General features: G+C 53.9%; 1 protein-coding gene and 1 pseudogene across 1 annotated transcript; one reads left to right on the top strand and one right to left on the bottom strand.

Moving 5' to 3' along the window:
- Positions 1 to 605: 605 nt before the first annotated feature.
- Grk2 (G protein-coupled receptor kinase 2) lies at positions 606 to 20,839 on the bottom strand. The gene is made up of 21 exons (XM_021151319.3): positions 20,438 to 20,839; positions 9,285 to 9,361; positions 7,220 to 7,293; positions 6,998 to 7,099; positions 6,816 to 6,890; positions 6,627 to 6,688; positions 6,029 to 6,080; positions 5,682 to 5,773; positions 5,222 to 5,321; positions 5,054 to 5,132; positions 4,838 to 4,968; positions 4,515 to 4,609; positions 4,338 to 4,445; positions 4,111 to 4,177; positions 3,745 to 3,845; positions 3,048 to 3,114; positions 2,871 to 2,966; positions 2,461 to 2,623; positions 2,168 to 2,304; positions 1,964 to 2,077; positions 606 to 1,874 (listed from the first exon to the last, which is right to left on the bottom strand). Exons 1-21 carry the CDS (start codon positions 20,548 to 20,550, stop codon positions 1,710 to 1,712), a joined length of 2,070 nt encoding a protein of 689 aa, XP_021006978.1. The 5' UTR covers positions 20,551 to 20,839; the 3' UTR covers positions 606 to 1,709.
- A 1,967-nt stretch (positions 20,840 to 22,806) lies between these two features.
- Positions 22,807 to 23,409, top strand: LOC110286012 (large ribosomal subunit protein uL11 pseudogene; annotated as a pseudogene).
- The last annotated feature ends 1,270 nt before the right edge of the window (positions 23,410 to 24,679 follow it).

Raw genomic sequence — 24,679 nt, 5'->3', positions numbered from 1 at the left:
TCTCACCAGCCCCGACCATTCCTGATCTTAGAAGCATCTCTACGAATGACTACACTAATGCTGGCGGTACAGCTCAAATGCCGTTTCATCTAAGACCTCACAGCATCTGCCCCAGAATTACCTCCTCCTCTGTGCACGCACTCCTGCACTGAACAGGAAGGGCAGTGGTGCTCACAGTTGTTACTGGCAAGGCCAGGAGCAGGGACACAGGAAGATGGAGTTCACTCTTGGGGAGCAAGGCTTGAAGCTGAGTACTCAAGCCCAGAGACCCAGGAGAGGTCACAGTGAGGCCAGTGCCAGCCAGACACAGTCGAAGGCCCAAGAGATGCAGTGTGGAAGAGAAAAGAGATGTGTGCTGAGGAGTGGGGATTAACTCAGTGCTTGATGTGCAGGGCAACTTGCTGAGACCAATATGGCCCCAGCCATTCCAACCATGACAGCTGATGAGAACTACTGAGGCCACCTCTGCTTATGTGGGAGGTGAGCGGAACAATTACCCCACCAGGGAGGGGAGGACTGGTTACTAAGCTCCTCCCCTTTCAGGCCCCAGACTGAAGTGACTGAAAAGTGGTCACCAGACACAAAGAATCTGAGACAGCGAGGAGTCAGGCACCATTTTTTATAAAAACGCATAGTCTCATTTTCCACTCTTTAAAATCACATTCAAAAATCGGCAAAGAAACGCCCCAGGAGTGAGTAGACAAGAGGGGAGGGTGTGCCCACCCAGCCCCCAGGGGGAGAGGGCGCAACACCACACACAGCTGCGCGACTGGCACAAGGGGGCATGCGGTGGGCAAGGTGGCACCTGTGGGCGGTGGCCACTGACATGACATGGGCTAAGGGGCTGGACAGTGTGGGTGGGGGCACACTGACCAGCCAGGACAGGGAGGGCTGGCCCCAGCTGGGTTCTTATGCTGTGCCACCCACCTGCCCAGGCTGTCCCACTGTGGTCCTGGGCAGGTGAGCCTCACCCAGCCCAGGGTTAGGGATCTAGATTCAGGCTAGGCCAGTGTGGCCCAATCCACAATTGCCTTTTCTATGCTCCTGAGTCCAGGCACGGAACAGGAAGAAGAGGGGACTTGCAGGGAGGCCAGTAGCAGCCACTGCCAATGGCAGCCTCCTGATGAGGCAGTGGTAACACACAGGCTTTTCCTGAACAAGGACCCAGGAGCTGTCACTGTGGGAGACCTCCTAATCTGAGGAGACAAGGGCCTTCTCTCACCAGTGGCAAGAGGGCAGGCAGGACAGCAGGGGTCTGTCCCTCTGTGGCATGGGAGCTGTGATAGGAAAGTTCAAGTAGTATCCCTGTGATGCACCTTCCTAGGGGAGGGGCGCTGGGCCACAGACTGAGCACAGCCCACAGAGCCTCAAGTGACACACCCACTGAGTGTGGCTTCACCCCATGGAGGGGCAAGAGGGCTGCTGAGGGTCGCTCTTCTTCCCTGTAGGAAGATACTGGGAGCAAGGACCCTAGGGGGTTGGAGTGTGGACAGGGGAGGAGTGCTAGACAGTGGCTGGGTTGGTGGCAGCAGGAGCTGAGGCAAGCGGGCCCCTCCCTGGGGGCTGGGCCAGGCTGGGGCCACAGGAAATCACAATAATTACAAAATAAAACATTTTCCGCTTTGCGGGAAAACAAATAATAAAAATTCAACAAAATAAATTAGAGGTTTATAAAAGGCGGGTGGGCAGGCGGGCAGCAGATGGGTGGATCAGAGGCCGTTGGCACTGCCACGCTGGATCAGCGGCACCTTGCTCAGCTCCACCACAGGCGAGCGTGGCTTGTTCTTCATCTTGGGTACTCGCTGTACCAGCTGCTGGGCCTCGCGGTAGGCATCACGCAGCTCCTTTTTCCATTGCACCAGCTCTGGATCACTCTGTACACATCCAGGCTCTGTCAGCCTCTGCTGGTCAGGCACCCACCCTCCCACCTGTACCCTAACCTCATCCCCTCATCCCTACTTACATCACACTGCAGGACAAACTGCTTGCCACCTCGGATCTTAAGCAGGAGACACTTGCGTTCCTTGATCTGTGTCTCTTCCACCGACTGGATCTCCTCCATGGTCAGGAGGCTCTGCTGCAGGGTGGGAAGACAGAGCAGGCTGTGAAGGAAGTCCTGGGACCCACCCTGGGGCCCACACCATGTCCCGCCAGAACCTTTTCTTACCGGAGCCTCGCCTTCACCCCTCCACTCGAGCCGGTTGGGGAACAGGTAGAAGTATCGCCGCTGCCACTGGGTCAGGAAGGGGTTGCCCATCTTGGACATGTAGCCATGCATGATGCAGTCCTTACCCAGGGCATAGTCTGCACAAGACATGGGATGCAGGCTCAGCACCTCACCCTTACCCAGCCACTTTCTAGCTGTGGTCTTGGTCAGTTTCTTAGCAGAACCTGCTTTTCATTTCTGCAGTGTGAAACAGGCCTGTCTCCCCCTCGGGAAAACAGGCCATAAGTCCTCACCCTCCTCGTGGCCCAGCTGTTTGTTTTTGGCCTTCTTTCGTGCCTCCAGCCGGTCTGTCTCAGCATTGATGGTATCAAAGACAGTCTCTGCCACCTCCTGCTGCCACCGCTCAGAGATGGTGAGAGGGAAGTTGCGGTACAGTTCCTGGTCACTGTCCAGTAACTTCACCAGGCGGACATGGCAGGGATACATGGGTAGACAAAGGGTGCCAGGTCATTATCAGCCACAGGCCTGTGTAGGGCCCTAAGCTGGGGATGGTAACCCGTAACCACCATCCCCAGGGAGGCTGGGGGATGAGGACGTATGACCCACAGTTCACAGGGTAGTCACAGTATCTCACAGGGGCAGAGGAGGGCAAGGGTCATCAGACCAGGCCAGGCTCGGGGTCAGAGCCAAGCAGGTGCAGTACCTTGATTCCTTTTGTGTCCTCCTCATCAAAGGAGCCAATGTCGAAAGCGTCAGCTGCATTCACCTCCCCACGTGGGGGGATCAGCGGAGGAGGGTACTGCACAGAGCGGGGCTGGGCATCAGCACGGGTGAGGGAGGGGCAGCGGAGATTCCCATCTACCCCTGGATAGACTTTTACCTTTTGTAAGAAGACCATCTGCCAGTCCAGGGAACGGAAGAAAGGACTTTCTTTTACCTCCTGAGCCCTGTGGAGAGACATACCTGTCACCTGGGCTCTGCACCATTCAAGTTGAGCTATGTCCAAACTGTGGGGTCATTAGCTTAGGTTTGACTTCTGACTCAGTTACCTTTTGGCAAGTTCCATTACTCCCAGTCAGTTTGCTATCTCTAAATGGGAGAAGAAGTTCTCACATCCTGGGGCTGATGTGGCTTTTAATACTACTCTGTCTGGTAATTAACAGATATCCCAGTAGATCTACAAAGTTGCTACTAACCTGGGTGTGGTGGCACACACATTAAATGCCTTTAATCAGACGTAGAAGCGCTCAAGGCCAGCCTCAGTTACAGAGTAAGGCTGACCTGGTTTATATGAGACCTCGTCTCAAAATATAGCCCCCTCCTCCACCTCATACAAAAATAAAACTTTGCTACAAAGATTGTTTCTGGACCCTTTGAAAGCTGACCCTCAGGTGGTTCCTCCAACTGTGACACACCCAGCCAGCCCTGCCACCCTGAGGACATAGAGCCAGGACCTCCCTGTGAGCTCTGAGGAGGGTTCAACTGATGCGACACAACCACTGTTCTAAGGCGGCACAGCCAGAGGCCCAGGCAGGCTGGCCCAGCAGGGCCCATAGTGGAGAGACCAGGATACTCACCCACGGCCCAGACAGCCTAGTCTCCGATTGACATCCCTCTGCAGCAAACCTTCCAGCAGGGATCGGAGTTCAGGGGAGAAGGAGTCAGGCAGCTCAACAGCCTTTCAGGACAAAGAGGAGGAGGAGTCAGCAGAAGCCAGGAAGAGAGCCCTGGCTCCAGGGGAGGGTTAGAGGCCAGCAGAGGGAGATGAGGCCCAGCTTCCAACTGGTCCTCAGCCAGTGTGAGCTCTGACAGCACAGGCAAGGCAAGAGGTTACAGGGCGGCAGCCCAGCCCTCAGGTACAGAGACAGGAGTGCCAGCCAGCCAGAACCAGGAGTTTATGCTTCTGGCACCACATAGGCCTTCATTGCCACCGTTACACTTACCATCGTCAATGTCATGCGGTCAATCTCATGCTTGTCTTTGGTCTTGTGCTGCCGGAAGGGGCTGTGTCTGGACAAGAGGCAAAGAGCAAGGATGGGAAAAAAGAGAGGTGGACTGGTGGGCAGGGCTAGCGAACACTGAGGGAGGCTCCACCTCTTAACACCCAGGCCTTACAGGGCTCTCCTCCCCGCTTCCTATCTGGATTGGCCGTCTGGGCTAGTCTACTCACCCCCGCAACAACTTGAAGAGCATGCAGCCCAGGGAGAACCAGTCTGCACTGCTGTCGTAGGCCACGCCCTTCTGTAGGACTTCGGGGGCCATGTACCCGTGTGTGCCCCTGTGGGAGCACAGGCTATAAGTGGAGTGGAAGAGGGGCTGGGAATGGAGGGAACGGCTAGGCACTTACACACTGGCATGAGGCTTCTTCTTGGAGAAGTCACAGGCTAGGCCCAGGTCTGAGATTCTCACATGGCCATGTTCATCCAGGAGAATGTTGGCTGGCTGTGAAGGAAGCCCAGAGAGCTCACCAGGAGGCCAGCTTGGGCCCTCACTGGAGGGAACTACATGGTTTTGGGACAAGGCCCCAGGTAGGACATTCCCCCTCTCCCCCCTCCCCCTGCCCCGTTCCCTCTCCCCGCTCACCCCTCCATCACAACTGAACTCAGAAAGAGGCTAAGCTGGCCGCGCTGCAGGCCTGGAGGCAGGAGGCAGGTGGCAGCAGCCCCTCACCTTCAGGTCCCTGTAGACTACAAAGCGATTGTGCATGTGTTCAAGGCCCAGGATGATCTCCGCGGCGTAGAAGCGCATGTCGGCTTCAGAGAAGACTCCATGCTGAGACAGGTGGTAGTGCAGGTCCCCACCTGAGGGGTAGCCCCCCAGGTGAGACTCAGCTTCCTGCCCAGGTCCAGCCCTAGGTCCACCCCCGAGGGCTGGTCCCGAGCTCACCGTTCATGAGGTCCAGGATGAAACTGAGCTTGTCAGGTGTGTGGAATGCATACGACATGCACACGATGAAGGGGCAGTCCTAGGAGGAAGGGGAAGGTGAGTGAGCGAAGGCTGGCCGAGGCTGGGGTCAGAGGTCACTACGGAGGCCCGCTTGGCCACCCAACTCACCCCAGTGCTGACGAGGGAAAGCATGATCCGCTCGTTCAGAGCCAGGGTCTCTCCCTGCTTCATCTTGATGCGTTTCTTGTCCAGACACTTCATGGCGTACCTATGATGGAGGAGTAGGTTAGCAGTGTCAGCACACCCTGCAGGGGACAGCCCCAGGCTGCTTCAGCAGGCTGCTGCTGCAGACCAGATGCAAGACAAACCACGTGACACAACCAGTGCAGGAGGTGCCGGCAAGTGAGTCTCTGAGGAGCCAGAGGGAGACAGGACAGCCAGAGTGAATCAGGGAGGAGGGGACAGGGGCAGGAGTCACTCGTAGGCAGAGAGAGACTCAGGGATGGCAAGCTTGGGGCACTGATCCCCGGAACAGCTCTTTAGAAAGTCCCAGTCCTTCGTGGTACCTCAAGAAGCCTGACTCCTCCCTCGGGCACCCCACCCAGTGCCAGCTGATCAGGGTGCTCACATCTTGCCTGTGTCTGCTTTCCGGCACCCATAGACCTCACCGAAGCCCCCACGCCCGATGATTCGATGCACACTGAAGTCATTCATGGTCAGCTGTAGAGTGGTAACAGCCAGGGTCACTACAAGCCTCCCCGGCCCCACAGCAGAGGCATCTGCTCACTCCCCAGCTACCGGGGTCTCCTACTCCTGTGATCTAGACACACACTCACCGTTCTCCAGCCTCTCCTACTGGGATCCCAGCACTGGCCCTCCTCCCCCCAGAGTCACCTCTGTGGGGCTCACGGCAAAGCCCTGGCCACTGCATTTCCCCAGGGTCCCCTGGCACGCCAGCTCCCTGAACCCACTCACATGGATGTTGAGCTCAACATTCTTCCACTGGCAGAACCGTGTGAACTTGTCACTGGGGAAGAAGGAGGAGACACACTCAAGCAAGCATCAAGGCACTGAGCCATCATCAGAGTCCGAGCCACCCACTGCCCTTCCAGGGTCCTGACACGTGGACATAGAGACCTCCTGAGCCTATGGTTAGCTCAGGCCAACAAGCCTCAGCAGCCTGAACCATGTTGTCCTGCTGCGATCAGAGAGACGCTCTCTAGTCAGACCTCCACCAGGGTACAGCATCTGCTGCTCACATTCCCAGTGATGTCACCTTCTCAGCCGCTGTGCCACCCATGGCTGGGTGGCTGACTGAAAGAGCTGTTCCTAGCGTTCTGCCTAGACACTGGTGGTTCTCACCACAGAGGGAAGTATGTACTTCAGGTACAGCCCTGCCTAGACCCTGACACTCCAAAGCACAGGGAGATACAGGGTGGGAGAAGAGGACGTTGGATCTACGTGACCTCTCAAGAGTCCCTGTGATGGGACAGAGACAGACCCCACACCTGTCCGCTCAGAGCCAGGGCAGACTGCCTGTCCAAAGACCGATTATCTTGCTTCTCCTACTTACCTCTCTATGAACTTCTGGAACACATCCCCTCGGAGGTTCTGACAAATCTCCTCAATGTATGGCTGTGGGGAGAGAGCTGGGAATTGGTGACTAAGTCTGCAGTGCCCCAGGCTCCAGGGCCCCAGCTGACTTAAGGCGGGGCCTGATCTGGGCAGAATGGGGGCAAGAGGAGAAGCACCCAGCACGAACCTGGAAGAGATCTGGAGGCACCTGCTTCTTCACCAGGTGGCCCTGGACATGCTCCGTAGCATTCTTTGAAAAGGGCTGGAGAGGACAGAGGTGGCTGTGAATCTTATACAAGGCTCTTTCTTCCCTTCTAATCCCACGTTGCTGGGGTCAACACATGAGTTCACATCCCACAGGACTCTTACATGTGAGCAGGCCAGCAGTTCTTTCATAATATAGGAGTCAAAGATCTCTCGGCTGCGGACCACACGTTCCTCCTCGGTCTCCAGCTTCTCATATTTCTTGATCTGGCAGAAGGAACACCTACAGATGACTGTCTGTGGCCAAGGCATGAAGCCAGACGCCAGGGCCTCCGACACAGCAAGGTGCTTATGCGCCTTTATCTCAGCAGACCTCGCCCATCTCACCTCTTCGTAGAATTCCACCAAGGGCTTGGCCTCTTCCAGATGGTTCAGACAGAAGTCCCGGAAAAGCAGGTATCCTGAAAGCAACCAAGTCGGTTACGCTGAGCCACGTACACCCTCCTCTTAGGGGCCTTCTCATCACTGTGAGTGGAGTGAGCTTGGAGTTCCTGAACAAAGCCAGCCAGGGCAGTAGCAGAGATGGTCTGCACCACTGGAAGGGTCCAGGCGATGTGGCCACTTAGGCTGCCACCAGCCTAACAAGTCCCAGATTGCAGGTTAGGGAGCTTGTGCTTCTGCCCTGTCCCCAGCATCTGCCTCTGCAGAGGATGGCTAAAAAATGCTGGTGCTGAGGCGAGGTATGGAGGAGAGTGAGGTTGGCTCTGGCATGGAGCTCAGGGCAGTGCCACGCTCTGACCCCATCTGTGTGGGCAGTATCTACTATAGGCAGTAGTAAGGCTCTTGGTGGAGACAGTGGGATGGACAGGTCAGGCTATAACAGGAGGGAGATGGCAACCAAGACAGAGTCCCTCCCTACCCTCTCCTTCACATCCAGGCGGTTTTCACAATATCTCTGATCAGAAAGGCAAGTCTAGTTGGCAAAAGTGAGGCTCAGGGACACCTGTCATAAGAATTTAGAGCTCAGTCGGGCGTGGTGGCGCACACCTTTAATCCCAGCACTGGGGAGGCAGAGGCAGGCAGATTTCTGAGTTCGAGGCCAGCCTGGTCTACAGAGTGAGTTCCAAGACAGCCAGGACTACACAGAGAAACCCTGTCTCAAAAAAATAAAAAAACAAACAAAAAAAGAACTCAGAGCTCTTCAATCTATTGGAGGATCCCTTGGAAAGCTAGGCTGAGGGTGGAGGTCTCAGAGCAGCTTCCAGATGGCAAAGCTGAGAATGGCTCCCCCCTCAGGCCTCTAGTCCAGCAGGAATGCCTGAGGGTTTTGTTGTTTTGTTTTGGAGACAGGGTTTCTCTGTGCATCCCTGGCTGTCCTAAAACTTACTCAGAGATCTGCCTGGCCTGCCTCTACCTCCTAAGTGCTAGGTTAAAGGCGTGTGATACCACAGCCTAGATGGGTGCTTGAGTCATGCTGGGTGGCTTTCTATGCTCTTAGGAGCACTGATGGCCAATGTTATTAATGCCCCTAGTCAGCTTTCTCTGCTAATGCTTAAAGCCATTAATTCTTCTAAGGGCAGTCGGGTGGAAGCTTCCAGTGACTTGTGAACAAGGTTAGTGGAGAGAGGCTTGGATTACAAAGCACTCTTACTGACATCACTGACTCGGGCCCATCCTGTCTGCCGTGGGCAACTGGACTCAAGGTCCCATTTCTCAGATCTGAAGAATATGAGGCTCAGAGAGGAGAGGTAACTTGCCCAAAGCCAGATAGTACAGACCTGTACCCCGAGGCTGTGTTCTTTCTGGCCTACTGCTGAACCAAGGCTGACTTCCAACGCCTGATCCTTCTAGGACACCCTCAGTTCCATAGAGACCACACCCTCCGGAAGCCCAAATCCGAGGCCCTGAGTGACTACAGTGGCTTCCTGGGATATCCCTCTAGCCTGAGCACTGGGGTGTATAGCATAATACTTCTAGGACAACCCAAATTTACACACACACACACCAGAGGAAGAAGGATGGAGGGGCCAGCGCCAAGGCAGGTTGCGTACTTAGGGCCTGGGGGGTGTGGGGTGGAGGCGGGGCCAACCACAGCTCCACAGGCACCACAGGAAGGGCCCCGCCTCTTCCTGTCAGTTCTACCAACGGCCCAAAGCAGCTGTGGCTGCGCCAAGGGGAAGCTGCAACTTTCAAAAACAAAAACCCCAAAGGAGGAACTTCCCTGGCGCCTGGGGAAGACTGATGGGTCCCCACCCCCACCACAGGGCTCCCTGGGCAGAAGCCAGGGGCTGGGAGTCACAAAGGGTCACCATTCTTTACTGGAGGGGGAGCCTGAGTAGTGGGGACACTTCTGGGACAGGGGCACATGGCACAAGCAGAGGCAGAACGACAGGAAGCTGACCCTGGAGTCCTCCTGGAGAGACCTCAGGCTGGGAGAGGTGCCTGCACTTACCTAACTTCTGCGAAAAGATCTTTTCAAAGGTCACTTCTCCTCGGTCCTCCAGATACTTCTGCATGACACTGCGGATGCTGCAAGCCAAGGGGTGCAGTGAGCAGGCGCCGCCCACAGGGGCCTGGGGCCACAAGCCCAAGGCACTCATTTTCTAAAACAGATGTATTATTTTGTGTGTATGTGTGCACTCGCAAGCACTCGCACAAGTGCCATGGTGTGTAGAGGTCAGAGTTCATGGGAGTTGGTTCTCTCCTTCAATGTGAGCCCCAGATACCAAACTCAGGCTGTCAGGCTTAGCAGTAACACTTTACTCGCTGCTCCCACCTTTTTTTTAAAAGATGGGCTGGGCCAGGCAGTGGTGGCACACACCTTTAACCCAGCATTTGGGAGGCTGAGGCAGGTGGATTTCTGAGTTCGAGTCCAGCCTGGTCTACAGAGTGAGTTCCAGGACAGCCAGGCCTATATTGAGAAACCCTATCTAGAAACAAACAAGCAAGCAAACAAACAATGCTAGAATGACGCACTAGAGCCCAGGCTAGACCCACAGGAGCCCTACTTCAGCCTCTCTAGTGTTGAGATTACAGATGAGTGCCATCATGTCTGTTTTGAATGGAACCACTCTTAACTCAACGTTATCATGTCTCCGGGGAACTCCCAGCCCCTCAGCTGGCCTGATCACCCATTCTGACCACAGGTTACTTCAGAGAAAACCAAAGTTATAATGGCCAGCAAGTCCTCATCTGTGCCTACTGCTTGCAGAGGTGTGTGTCACACATTGCCATGTGCTGACTCTGGGAAAGCCAGGACTTGTCTGTTGTTTGGCTGATGGACAGAGCAGACTGTGGCCATGTTATGGTCTGGCAATAGAAGAATGAAGCACTCACACTTGACAAGTTCAGGACCAGGTAATGAATGGCGGGCGGCCTCAGGGCACTCGATCTATATGAACCCATCCACATGACTCCATGATAGGCTCCAGGCTCACTGACAGAAAATCAGGTTTGTGGGTACTAGAGACCTGGGAGAAACTGCCAAAGGGGCCATGGATTTTCTTGTTGTTTGTTTGGTTTGTGTGTGGAGGTCAGAGGACAGCTTTCTGGAGTCAGTTCTCTTGGGTCCCAGGGGTTAAACTTGGGCTGTAAACCTTGGTGTCCTTTTGTTTGTTTGTTTTTGTGTTTTACTAGCTGAGCTATGTCAATAGCCTGGGTTCTGTCTTGGAGAGACAGGTTTTGCTGCTGTCTTAGGACATGTAGCCTCAGACAGGTAGCAGTCCTTCAGAGTGCTGGGATTTCACGCGTATGTTACCACACTTAGCTTTGAACTGTATTCCTTAACAAATTTATATTGTATTTCATCTTCATCCCAGTGCTCAGGTATATCAGGGGTTCAAGGCCAGCCTGGATTACGTGAGACCCTATCTCAGGAAAGGACAATTCAAGCCTCAGGGTGTGTGTCCCTAACACTTGGATAAAAGCGTGTCCCCTGCCTAGACCATCTGGTAAGACCACAGCAGAAAACCTGGTCACCAAAGTTCCTGAGACAATCTCCACAGCACCACCTTGTTTATTCACTGCAGCACTGCACTGCACGGCCTGGGGAGATCTCACTGAGCTGCATTCCAGACTTCAGAAGCCTCCCTGCCTCCACCTTCCTCTTCTGGGCCACTTGCAAACCTGCCAACCTGCCCCAACAGCCAGCTCTGGTCACATCTGACCCCACTAGCCTGGTCTCTTCAGAGAACACACAGCTGCCCAACCGAGGGCACCAGAAGCCAGGGGGTGTGCTAGACCAAGTCCTAGGGAACATGTGGAACCCCAGCAGGTCTCTGCCCAGGAAACCGAGGCTCCACACCACAGCCCGGCTTTCTGTGCTCACCCCTGCTGCCCTTAGAATCCCTACCAGGTTAAGCGTAGGCTAGCCTGGTCACTCAGGCTAGAGTCAGGCACTGTTCATGGCACGAGACCCACACCTACTTCCAGGCAGGCCTTTCTCTGGTGTAGGCCCCTGGAATGTGTCATCAGTGGGCGCTGAAGCCTTGGGGGCCAGTGGTCAGATCAGCTCTGGGTGGTGGGGAGCTGCTGTGTGGAGAAGTGGACCTTTGCTGGCTTCCTGAAGTGCAAACAGGATGTCACCAGGTGGTGAAGCCCAGGGCAAAGGGCTGGGGGTATTAAGACAGGTGAGGAAAAACTGGCCCAGCAACAAGCGGCCCACAAGACAGAGAAGGTAGAACAAACTCACAAGGAGGGAGGACAGGAACGGGGTGCTGGGGGGGGGGGGGCTCAAAGCCAGAGCACAGCCTGAAGGTATGGTCCTTAGGAGGCTGGATGGAAGACTGAGCAGAGACCTCATGGGGTCACTATGTAACAAAGTCCAGGTAGACACTGCTAAGGTGAGAGGGGCGTGAGGTGGGGAGGTGGCACAGGCTGCTGGGCTGTGAATGCAGGAAGGGTGTCTGCCAGCCCTACCTTACACTCTGCGCTTCCAAGTTTTTGGAAAAAAGTAAAACTGGGGCAAATGGTGACAGGGCACCAGCCTCCAGGCCCAGCCCTTCCAGGATGGATCTAGCTTTGTTGGCCTCTCAAGAGAGCATGCTGAGCTACCCAGGGCCAATCCTGAAACTGTGACCCTTTCGCCTAGGGGCTAGGAGACACCACAGGTCCATCAAAAGCTGTTTCTGACAGGAAGTGGGGCTCTGATGACCAGGCCAGGCCTTGGTGATTCTGGGCTTCCTGCCTGCAACTCCTACCCAAACTCAGGCTCTCCCGTACTGTTGCCTCAGAGCTGTCCCCTCTGGGGCAGCAAGGCCATTCCCTGGCAACTGACAGCGGCGCCAAGGTTACATGTGCCCTTCATCTACACTGGGCCAGCTTCTCCCCCTGGGGACCACCCACCACCAACATACTTTCCTGTCTTCTGAAGATTCAGAGGGACTTGGGATAAGACAGACTAAACCTCACAGACACGGGGCTGGTGAGATGGCTCAGTGGGTAAGAGCACTGACTGCTCTTCCGAAGGTCCTGAGTTCAATTCCCACCAACCACATGGTGGCTCACAACCATCCGTAACGAGATCTGGCGCCCTCTTCTGGAGTGTCTGAAGACAGCTACAGTGTAATTACATATAATAAATAAATCTTTAAAAAAAAAAAAAAAAAAAAACCTCACAGACACGTATGAACAACAGGAACTTGGAGAAAAGCTGTTAGTCCGAGAGAGAGTCCAGCTGGGTGGTCTGTACCTAAAATCCCAGCACCCAGGAGGCTGAGGCAGGAGGTTTTCTCAAACCTCCTATCACAAACAAAACTGAAATAAAGAACTAAATCAGACACCGCCCACGCTCTGCCTGTAGAGGGCAGCCTGGCCAGGCAGCCGTCCACACAGGAGGCTGATCTCTCACATCTTACAGGAGAGTGGCACTCCTGAAAAACCGGCAGGAGGACACAGAGACGAAGCTCAGAAACCTGCACAACCAGGTGCCTGGATCTCATCTGGCAGGCAGCCCAGAAGGGTGAGACCGTCACCACCCCAAGACTTGGTCCTGGGTGCTCTGCTTGTCACCTTTACATTCTGGAACTTTTTGGTCCACAGACAGACAGACAGGATATGAAGCAGTGAAGTGATGGGAGGGGGGAGGTCAGCTTGTCAGTTCTCCATGCAGTGGGGAGCCAGACAGACAGGTTCAGGCAGTGGGATGTATGAACAGAAGATGCAGATGACAGGCAAAGACCCCAGCTGTCACAGACAAGGGCAGAAGCTTCTCACAGGAATGGGGGCCCTGGGATGCCCTCCTAACCCTATACTGGCTTCCTGAGAACCAAACAAGCAGTCTTGGCTGAAGACCTGCCCACGCAGGGTGAGGGGACATGGCCTAGAGCAGCCAAGATGTGGGTGTACAAAGGTGCCTAAGGGAGGCAGTGTTGGTAAAGACCCTGCCTTAGACAGCCAGGGGGCCAACAAGGCAGGGCTTTCTAGTTTTCCACCTGAGCCTGGAACCCAACAGGAAGCAGGACCTCAGGCCGGAGACTGTCCCTCCCACGAAGGCCACACCTAGGCATGCTAATATCGTTCTTTCCAGCCCATAGTATCTCTCTCTCTCTTTTTTTTTTCTTAAAAGAAAAAAGTCTTTTTAAAATAAAATAAGTACTACTCCAAAACCAAAGCTAAGGTCAGCCTTAAGCAGAGCCCTCCAGCATGTTCCAGTCTGTCCTCACAGACTCTGAGGCTACGGAGCCTGGCAGGTTAGAAAATGTGTCAATGGGCGAAACTCCTGGCCAGGAAGCAAGTGCAGGCTTGCACGTGAGGCAGCAGCAGTCTCCTGGATGGGTCCCTGATGCTGGCAATGCCTGGACATGTGACATGCTCTGAGTGGCACCTCTATCCCCACCCAAGCCAATAGCCCACATCCATCCAGGAGTATGTGGTTCTCAAAGTCCCCATTTAGGAAGCTGAGGCCAGCACATTGTAAATTTCAGTTTGTCTGAGCTACAGAATGAAGGGCAGTTAAGACTACCATTACTGTGTGTGGAAGACATCACAGCCCCTTGTGCCTTAGCAGCTGGAAGGGTACCCTAGCCAGATTTCAAACAGATCTTCCCAGAGCCCAGGAGGTCACCACAAACGTGCTTCTTTACTCTGAATTTTGGCACATGTGCATGCAGACGCAGACAGATGTGCTCATGCTCACAGAAGACAGAGGCAGCCGTCAGATGTCCCCCTTAGTAACTGTCCAAGACAGAGACTTTTGTGGAACCCAAGCTGGTAGCTGAGCTTCCCAGCTTGCCCGAGGGACCCCAAGTCCTGGAATTACAGGTGAGCCACAAGCCAGCCTGGCCCTTATGTAGGTGCCAGGGTCCAAATTCTAGACCTCACGTGTATAAAGCACACAACTCTATCCACTGAGCCATCTCTCCAGCCCTATTTTAGTTTTCTGATATAAGGTCTTGCTATATAGCCCAGGCTGCCCTTAAACTAGCTATTTCCTGCCTCAGTCTCCAGAGTGCTAGAGCAGGCGCCACCATGCTCACTCAGCCGAGTCACACTTTAATGCTGGTTTCCTCTTTTGCAAAACAAGAGTGTCAAGGAAATGGACTTGTTACTTCTGTACTGCATATTAGAAAGCTGAAAGGTCTGAAGGGGAAGGGGTGCTCCTGGGGTGCCAGGTTTTCTGTGCCACTCTTAGCCTGTGTTTTTCCTCAGACACTGAGACAGGGTTGCTCTAAGCTTTATTATCTGGCACACCACAACTCCTAACTGCCTGCATTAGAACACAAGTCTATGCTAAGCAGTCCACACTTGTTCTGAACTCAAAGGAAGGGGCCATGGCTAGGCAGTCTCTGAGGCAGAGCAGTGGCCAGAGCCAGGCCCATTGGCAGGAGAGGAACTGACCGGGGTGGCTGGCACCCCTCTAACCTGGAGAGCAGTTCTAAGCACTCCCATGGCTCCACCCTAGAGTACAGCAGAGAGAGAGAGAGAGAGAGAGAGAGAGAGAGAGAGAGAGAGAGAGACCTGTTCTGCCAAAGAATTGAGGGCATCTAGGCACTAACAGGTTTCGTGCCAGGGCGACCTACCCCATCCCCATCCCTAGCTTCCTTGCACCTCTAACAGCTAGGGTGCTCACACAGTTTGAGGAGCAGGGCTGGCCTGAGTTCAGAAGTAGCAAGAGGGAACTTCCTCTCTGTTCTCAGTGACTAAGGTGAGAGGACAGCAGGCGGGGAGGGAGTGGCGTTGTAAGAGAACTTCTCATATGAAAGGTCCCACGTGCTTCAGCATGAGAGCAAGCCCACACTCTGGCACAGGCCTAGTATGTCGGGCCTGCCCTCACAGGTGGCTCCCCCGTAGGGGCAAGGGAGCTTGCTGTATGGGCTGGGAGGGCCTGCAGGAAGGAGTCTGATGCAAGCACGCCCATTTTGATGGTTCTGAAGACCAGGAGTGGAAGGATCCACAAGGCCACCACTCTGGAGGCCCACAGTAAGCCTGTGAGAGAGTAAACATCCAAATGGCTTTGAGTAATGTCTCAGCAGGGGATGGGAGGGATGGGCCTCAGAGGACCAGAGCAGCATCCAGCCTTTCCACCCCACGGGGGCATTACAACAGGGCAGCACACCTCCCAGGAGCCTGCCAGGCTGGAAGGAAGAGTCTTGTCCGGTACAGAGTTCTGGTGTTTGTGTGATGGTGACACTGATGCTGTGACCCCCCCACACACACACACTCCCCGAGAAGCTGATGAAGAGGCTACAGGTCTCTGGGCTGGTATGTCTCAGATGGCCACCTTGGGAACTGCCACACTCTGGCAGGGAACAGCTAGCAAACTGTGGCTGTAGCTGAGGCATTCCCTGGTGGCATTTCCAGGAACCTGGCACCGAGGTGGCAACAGCAGGAGGAAATCCCCTAGGGCTTCTTATTAATATTTCTCAACAACTCTCCCAGGGGCTCAACAATGTTCTCAGAGCTCAAGGGGCCAGTACCAAAGGGGAAAAACCAATTGTAACCATCATGTCCACTAAACCCAATGAAGGCCAACACTGGTTGACCCAGAGCCAATGGTCAATGCCAGGAAGCCCCAACCTCCAGGTTCTCTTGCAGGATGCTCAGGAAGGAACACTTCAGGCATCACAGACAAGACGTAAGCAGGCACCCTGCACCTTACGCCTACAAGGGCATCAGGAGCTGACGTCCTGTCAGTGTGCATTGAGAACACCATTCTAGGGGCCCTTGTCCAGCAGTCACTGGAAGGGGGTTGTCCCCATTCCAATTCTGGGGCAGCTTCCACCCTCAGAGAAGTGACCCCCATTTTATCACCAAACACCCACGTCTGCATCACCAAAGCCGCCCTCTTCAGTAAGCAGTGATGCGAGCGAGACAAGATGTCGGTACAGAAAAATGCTGTTGCCAAACGCCTTACTTTTGGGATCTTTCTCATCTGAAGTGGGCCTGAAATAACCTAAGTGTAAGTATCCAGAAGAAATGGTCTTAGGAGCCAGTTGGGAGTAGGAAAGGGGCCCAGAGAGGAACAGCAGGTATGATGGAGGCTGTGCATTCCTCAAAACCCATCACATGCTCTCGGCTCCTGCTGTTTATTCCATAATATCCCGAGAACAGCAGCCATGTGCAGGCAGCTGGAACTCCCTGGGGCCCCTGGGGCTCTCAGCTTCCTACACAGCAACCTGGGCACAGGAGAAGCTGCGGCAGAGTGTGTGCCTGCACTTGACGTCACCAGGGTTTACTACAAGCATGGATTGTGCATTAATAGGATACATCATTCCCAGGCTGACAGAGCCCAGATTCCTGCGCGCGGATCCTGACCTATGATGCTCCTGCTCCCTTCAAATCCATTTACTGAGTGCACGGTGGAGAAGCGAGCAGAGCTGAGCAACTTAATAGCAAATCCGTGAGATGAGAGCCTCACTCCGGAGAGGAGGGCAGATGGGAACAGGCGTTTCAGAGAGCCATTCCCAGGGAGCGGTAGCAGCTTCAAAGGCCCGCAGGGATAGACTGCAGAAAAGATAATCTTGTTTTCAGGGCAGGAGGGGGTGGGTCGCTGCGACTGGAGTGGAATGTTCTGGTAAGGGGTAAAGGCTGGCAACCGCAGGCTTTCTGCTGGCGATGGAGAAGTGGAGGGTGGAAGAAGAGCAAAAGCCTTCTCAGCTAGCCTGCTCAGCCCTCCTTCCCCCACCAATCTAGGCAGGAAGTCCTGGCTGTAATGAGTTAACAGGAACGAAGAAGCAGAGAAGGAAGAGTAGCAGGGTCTGGGGAGACGGGGAAACAAGCATGGGGCGGGGAGGGCAGCATCGGAGGAAGCTCGTGGTGGGGGAGGGACCAGGAAATAGCCCAGAGAACCAGAAGGCTGCAAGAGGCACCCAGCTCCCACATGCTGCTGCTGGGGCTGCCACTGTCACTGGGGAGAGCAGGGACATCTCCTGGGACCGCCCAGGCAGGGCTCCTCACCCAGGAGCCCTGAGATTAATTACACAGGGCCTCAGTGGTCATATTAAGCAAATGATGATAATTATGAGACTGCAACAGCTGCTGGAAACAACTTCTGTAGGGCGAGGACCAGACCTCAGTCCCACAGTCCTGGGAGGTCATTGGCGAAGGATCAGCCCCCTTGTTTTACCAAAGCAGATAAACTGAGGCAGGTTCATTCAGGATAACTGTGCCTGGATCCAGTGTGAGCCAGAATTGCAGGAGTAAGAAGCCAGGACCCCCGTGTTCTATCCATACGGCACCCCCTCCTGAGAGAAGGTTGGGATGAGCCTGCTTCCCCAGATTCTCTAGGTGACAGAGGAAGGAAGGGGGATGCTTCTGCCAAGTTACAGTGGCACGATGCCCAACAGTTCCCCGTCCCCAGCCCTGGGAAATAAGAGCTGTGATGCCAGCCAAGCTCAGCCAAGCCACAACCCTGGGCACCAGCCACAGAGAGGCTGCCAAGATGGCCTACCCCAAAGTGGAAACAACTCCCATTGGCATACTGGCACAGGAACGAACCCCATTGCTTCTTTACCTGACCCTGGCTTTAGGGTGGGGAAGGAAGCAGGGCCCTGTATCTGATGGAGGCCCTGAAATGGAGCTGTCCCTCCTATCTACACACTAGCTTTGCCAGGGCAGCCTGTGTTTCAGCAAATGGCAGAAGGGTTGGGTCTTGTATACCGTGACAGCTGATGATGCCAGAAACTGCCCTGCTACTTTCAGGCCACCACCCCAGACCCACAGCTCCCACGACAAGTGGTTTCAGCCATCCCATCCCACAAACCAATTATATGGGAGTGGGAGGAAGAGACAAAGCACAGATAGGAAGAGGACTGTGGTTGGGACTCCAAAGACCTGTGACCCAATCCCAGATCTTCTGTGTGACGAGCCTCAAAGCCTCGGTTAGTAAATGAAGAAATACCACCTGCTGGGTCAGCCAGCGTCCCAGAGTTGTGAAGACAAGACACTTCACAGATTGGGATATATTGGGCACACATGAGACATGATCACAACTACCTTCAAGGGTGAGAGATACCTGCCTCAATAGTGTGCAGAGAGCATCACCACGTAGGGAACCTGCCTTCCATCATGGGAGGTTTGCATGCCTAGGGCCACGGCACTGCAGGGTGACTGTCTGAGCGTACCAGCAGGCAGAGTTAGAGGCTCCTAACCATTCACAGACTGAGCAGTTGGCCCACCAACATCCTACTGATGGTGGCCCTGCACCCGTGGTATCGCTCCCTAAAACTCACAGCCTGCTGCAGTTTTGCTCACAGCTATTGCCCCATCCTGGTACTGTTGGCCTTGCCAACTTCACATGTTGGTTTTGGATCAACTGAGATGACAGATGTCAAAATAAATAATGAATTATTAAACTTTCCATTCTTATTCAATCACATCACATCATAACTGCCACCATATGAAAAGGTAAAGAGAAAGAGGTACAGCTCGTTTTTCAGGGTTCTTGAACACCAGCAAGGAGACGACTGGAGGTAGGGTCTATTAGGAGCAATGCATTCTGGGGATTGTCCAGACACAGAGAGTTCTAGAAAAGGCACCACCTTAAACTTTGCAGACCTCCACCTGCAGAAGAACCCGATGGCTGTGGCCGCCCAGGAGAGCACTACTACAAGCCCAAGATGCGGACTGCCCCTCCCCCACTCTTCCTTTAAGTTTTGTCATTTCTGAACTCATTTTCATCCTAACTGCTGCTGCCCCTAGACAGCCCCAGCTGACACTCAGTCTAGTTCCTGTTTTGAGAAATATGATTGCAAATGTCTTAGAAAAAAGGAGGGCCCAACGGCCTCTTCAAAACACAGACCAATTTTTCCTCTACAGGGCTTGGTTCTCAGTCAAACTGAAACCCAGTGTGCAGCCACTGGAGGAGGGGGTACAGTGACAGGCACAGCAGCAAGCCCGCAACCTGCCCACCTGGCTCTAAGGACCGAGGACACCAGAGGCCTATTTCACACTGCCCACTGGGGGTGGAGCATGTTCTACCACAGAGAATGACAGTAAAATCAAGGCCAACTCTTGGCTGTTAAAGGAGTTGGCATAAGAGGCTTCTGGGACTGGCCTCACCACCCACCGGGAGGCATCCTGGTGGGTGGACACATCTCCTCTTCCAGATGCAGGACAGACGTCCAGGCCACCCTTCAGGTCAGGACAAAACATAAAACTCGAAGCTGAGAGCCCTGATGTGGAGGCCTGGTGACACTGCACAAGCCATTCCAGTCTGAGTTGTTTCCCCTCTCACACACACACACACACACACACACACACACACACACACACCTTGTTCTATGGGAACAAAACTACACCTGTCTCACTAGCTCTCTGGTCTCCTGTGCAGCTCAAATAGGAAGATAAGTCTATTTACCATAATATACTGGACAAGCCCCAGCTACACCTCTCACATCCTGCCCTGTTCTGCACCCACATCCTGGACAGTTTAAACTTTGATACCAGGTGCGATGACATCAGTTGTCTTGTAGAGAGGTGGCAGCGCGGTCCATCTGCTGTAGGATGGGAGGTCCCCTGGTCAAAAGTACCCATAAGGAACCACAAGTGGGGAAAAGGGTAAAGTAGGGACTTCCCTCACCCACCGGAGCGCAGCCCTCAGGAATGGTACACTGCACTGTCCCCAGAAAGCACTCTCAAACCCAATCCCATAGTGACCCCACCATAGGGGAAGGCAAAAAAATAAAAGTCTTCAAATTGGTCCTCTTCACTCCACAAACCTCGCAAGAGTGTTACCCACTCCACGGGGAGTGGATAGGGTAGTGGAATACCAACGGGAGCAACAGACTGTGTGATACAATCGGGTAAACAGAGGCAGACCCGAGGAAGGGAACCACAAGGGAACACAAGAGGGTAGAGGGCAGAGCCAAGCATCAGGGTGGAAAGAAGGCTGCAGCAGAGTCAGGGGCTGACAGCGACCAGGCCGGGCAGTGAGATACAGGAAGCGGCAGGGCGGCCCAGGGCTAGGAGCTTGGACTTGGGGCGCCCAGGGCTTGTGGACACCAAGCCTGCGGCGGCAGGGACAGAGGAAGTCTCCGGGTCCTGGGGCGGCCAGAATAATGGGGTCTCCGGGGCAGAAGGTCCCCGGAGTAGAAGGGGTCCCCGGAACCTGGGGCACGGTATCCCTATCCCGGGGCGGCGCGTGGGGCCCGGCACAGGCGGGCTCACCTGGGCTCTGGCAGCAGGATCTTCTTGCTGGCGCGCGCGGCCGGCGTGGCCTTGCTCTTCTCCATGGCCATCAGGTAGCTCACATCGGCCAGCACCGCCTCCAGGTCGGCCATCTTGGCGGCGGCGGCGCTGTTCCTCCCGCCGCCCGAGGCTCCGCTCCGCTCCCGCTCGCTCGGCCCGGCCCGGCCCGCGCGGCTTGTGGGCCTCGGCGCCGCCGCCGCCCCGCCCGGTCCTCGCACGTCGCCCGTTCACAGGCGGCGCCGCCCCATGGCGCCGGCTCGGGCCCGGCCCGGCTCGCGCTCCGCTCCCGCCGGGACTGCAGTCGGGGCGCCGCCGCCGCCGCCACCACCACCACCCGCTCGCCCGCGCCCCGGAGCTGCCGCCGCCGCCTCCGGCCCCGCCTGCCGCGCACAGCGCCAGCGAGCCGCCGAGGGGCCGAGCCGGGCGGGCGGCGGGCGGGCGGGCGGGCGACAGCGCCCCCTAGAGGCTGCACCGCTCGGGTCCGAGACACGGGTCTCAGTCCTGGTCTGTTACCTGAGTCTTCCACCAAGGACTCTAGGACCCCAAGCCATGACCACAAACTCGGATCCCATCTCAGCATGCTAGACTCCACGCTCCACTAGGGCGTTGACCCAAGACCGTGGGTCCTAACAAGAATCCTGACACTGACCAAGACTCCCATACTCAAATTTCTGAACATTCTCTCAGTCACACCATCATTACCACCCCTGACTCCTGACCTGACCAGATGACAATCCTGACTTCAAACTCCCAACAGGACCCCAGACTCAGAGCTTGGGCCGCCCTCCTGACCATGAACATTTGTTGTTGTTCTTGTTTTAGAGAGGGTATCCCCGTGTAGCCTTAGCTAGTCTGTAACTCACTATGTAGACCAGGCAGACCACTAATTCACAGAGATCTGCTTGCCTCTGCCTCCCAAGTGCTGAAATGGATTAAAGGCATAGTCCATTAAACCACACTCCGGCAGGGCGTGGTGGCGCACGCCTTTAATCCCAGCACTCGGGAGGCAGAGGCAGGCGGATTTCTGAGTTCGAGGCCAGCCTGGTCTACAGAGTGAGTTCCAGGACAGCCAAGGCTACACAGAGAAACCCTGTCTCGAAAAACCAAAAAAAAAAACCAAAAAAAAAAAAAAAACCACACTCCGATGAACGCCGAACTCATTAATTGATTGATCGGTTGATTGATTGTGTATGCACATGTGGAGGTTAGAGGACAGACAATTTGACCATCAGTTCTCTCTTTTTACCACGTGGGTCTCTAGGGATGGAACTCAAGTTTGGTGGCAAACATTTTACCCACTGAGCCCTTCTGTGCCTTCTTCCTTGGCCAACTCCTGCCTGCTTTGCCTGGCTAGCACACGAGAGGCAAAAGCAGGTGTCTTTCTGTAAAGTCAAAGCCAACCAGGACTATAGAGTGAGAGACCCCGTCTTAAGCAAATGAGTGAAAGCGATTTAAACTGCACACCTCTCTAGAGCACCTCTTTGCTTTCCAGGCTGCCAGGACACTCCCACCCCAGGCTTGGACACTTAGAACCTGATTCTCCTGTCAGTTCATGTTCAGCAAAGCAAGTATCCCGACTCCCCTGACTTCTTGACTCCTTTGGAAGAAAACAAATCCTACTGAGGGAGAAGGGTTGTCAGTGGATGGCATCTCTAGACAGACAAGTCAAAGCCCAGACCCCTGCCTCTACTTCCCCTTTCCTATGTCACCACTACAGCCTCCTGAGAATCCTCTGACCTGTCCGTCTCTCAGGGTTCCTAAAACTGCCCTCTGATACAGGCTCTGACCAGAATGGCTGTCCCCAAATCTAGATCTGATGGGATTACTGTACATTCAAGGCCAAACAACAGCTGTCTAGTGCCCCAGAGCTACCAAGAGTGAAAAGTCCTGTTTTTGTTTCTGGTTTTGGTTTTTCCAGACAAGGTTTCTCTGTGTAGCCCTGGCTGCCCTGGAACTCACTCTGTAGACCAGGATGACCTTGAATTCATAAAATCTGCTTGCCTTTGTCTTCCAAGCACTGGGGTCAAAGGTGTGTGCCACTATACCCAGCTGAGACTGTCAAGTCTCATTTGGTTTTGTTTGGTTTGGGTTTTTTTGAGACAGGGTTTCCTTGTGTAGCCCTGTCTTGGAACAGGCTGTAGACCAGGCTGGCCTTGAACTTGAGCTCAGAGATTAATTTGCTTCTGCCTCCCAAGTACTGAGATTAAAGGCATGAGCAACCACCACCTGTCAAAAGTGTAAAATCTTAAGGGGACATTTTGGACCCCAATTTTCTGCTGCCCAAGCCAGGTTAGGTAAGTGAACAGTGACCTGTGCTTTGCTTTTCTGAAATAGAGTCTCGGCTTTCGGCTCGGAGGAGGCAACGGTGCAACTTTCTTCGGTCGTCCCGAATCTGGGTTCATCCGACACCAGCCGCCTCCACCATGCCGCCCAAGTTCGACCCCAACGAGGTCAAAGTCGTGTACCTGAGGTGCACCGGAGGCGAGGTCGGCGCCACATTCGCCTTGGCCGGGAAGATCGGTCCTCTGGGTCTGTCTCTGAAGAAAGTTGGTGATGACATTGCCAAGGCTACCGGTGACTGGAGAGGTCTCAGAATTACAGGGAAACTGAGCATCCAGAACAGACAGGCCCAGATCGAGGTGGTGCCCTCTCTATCCCCGCCCTGATCATCAAAGCCCTCAAAGAGCCGCCGAGAGACAGGAAGAAGCAGAAGAACATTAAACACAGTGGGAACATCACTTTCGATGAGATGAGATTGTCAACATTGCCCGGCAGATGAGACACCGGTCTTTGGCTAGAGAACTTTCTGGAACTATCAAGGAGATCCTGGGTACCGCACAGTCTGTGGGCTGCAATGTGGACGGCCACCACCCTCATGACATCATAGATGACATCAACAGTGGTGCAGTGGAGTGCCCAGCTAGTTAAGAAGCAACAAGAAAATATTTCAATAAAAGACTATGATAACCAGTGGGGGAAAAAAAAAGAAAAAAGAAATAGAGTCTCACTATGTAGCCTTTGTTTAGTTTGAAACTTAACTATATAAACCAGGCTAGCCTTGAACTTACAGAGATTTATACCACCCTAGTGGCCTAGGTGAACAGTCTCTCTCTCTCTCTCTCTCTCTCTCTCTCTCATTTTTGAGACAGGGCTATATAGCTGTGGCTGTGCTAGAATTCACTATGTAAACCAGGCTGGCCTCAAACTCACAGTTTGCCTGCCTCTGCCTCCTGAGTTCTGGGATTAAAGGCTTGCACTACCACCGCCAGGCTGGTGAATCTCTTAAACTGAAGCATACATGGTAGAGTCCTGTTGCCCTCTTTAGCTTGGTTCCTGCCATCCCCTAGGAATCTCCTCTCTCTGTTAGTTCTTCACTTTGGGCTTCTGCTTTTCCATTGACCTGGAAGCCCCTTTACGTGCCTTCTTCCCTAACCAATCCTGCTGTTCCTTTCAGACCCACGTCCTGATGCCCTGACCCCAACTGTATGCATGTTCCATTCTACATTTAACACTGCCAGGCCATATTGCTTTCATTTAAAACCATTGCAATCAAAACATTCATTATAGCCGGGCATGGTGGCGCATGCCTTTAATCCCAGCACTCGGGAGGCAGAGGCAGGCGGATTTCTGAGTTCGAGGCCAGCCTGGTCTACAAAGTGAGTTCCAGGACAGCCAGGGCTATACAGAGAAACCCTGTCTCGAAAAACCAAAAAAAAAAAAAAAAACATTCATTGTTGTACATATAAATTGGGGGAAGGCAGACATTACATCATAACATCTCTGCACCTGAATGTCAGGAATATTGATAAATGAGGAGAGATACCCACTGACTTCTACTCTAATTGATGCTCCATGGTCATCTCTCTCTTGTGTGCATATGAACATATGTGTTACAAGTATGTGTGCATATTCATGTGAGTATAAGTGCATACATGCTATGTGCAGGTATGTATCTGATCAATCTTATATATAATTTTTCAGGATCCATCTATATACTCATTTTAATTTTAAGATTATGATTATTTATTTATTTAGTTATTTAGTTATTTAGTTAGTATTTTTTTTTAAAGATTTATTTATTTATTACATGTAAGTACACTGTAGCTGTCTTCAGACACTTCAGAAGAGGGCGCCAGATCTCGTTACGGATGGTTGTGAGCCACCATGTGGTTGCTGGGATTAGAACTCTGGACCTTCGGAAGAGCAGTCAGTGCTCTTACC

The sequence above is a fragment of the Mus caroli genome, unplaced genomic scaffold (genome assembly GCF_978045245.1).
Source record: "Mus caroli unplaced genomic scaffold, Mus_caroli_1 scaffold_20, whole genome shotgun sequence".
In the NCBI taxonomy this organism is placed as follows: Eukaryota; Metazoa; Chordata; class Mammalia; order Rodentia; family Muridae; genus Mus; species Mus caroli.
This window is presented reverse-complemented; position numbering and strand designations above follow the sequence as displayed.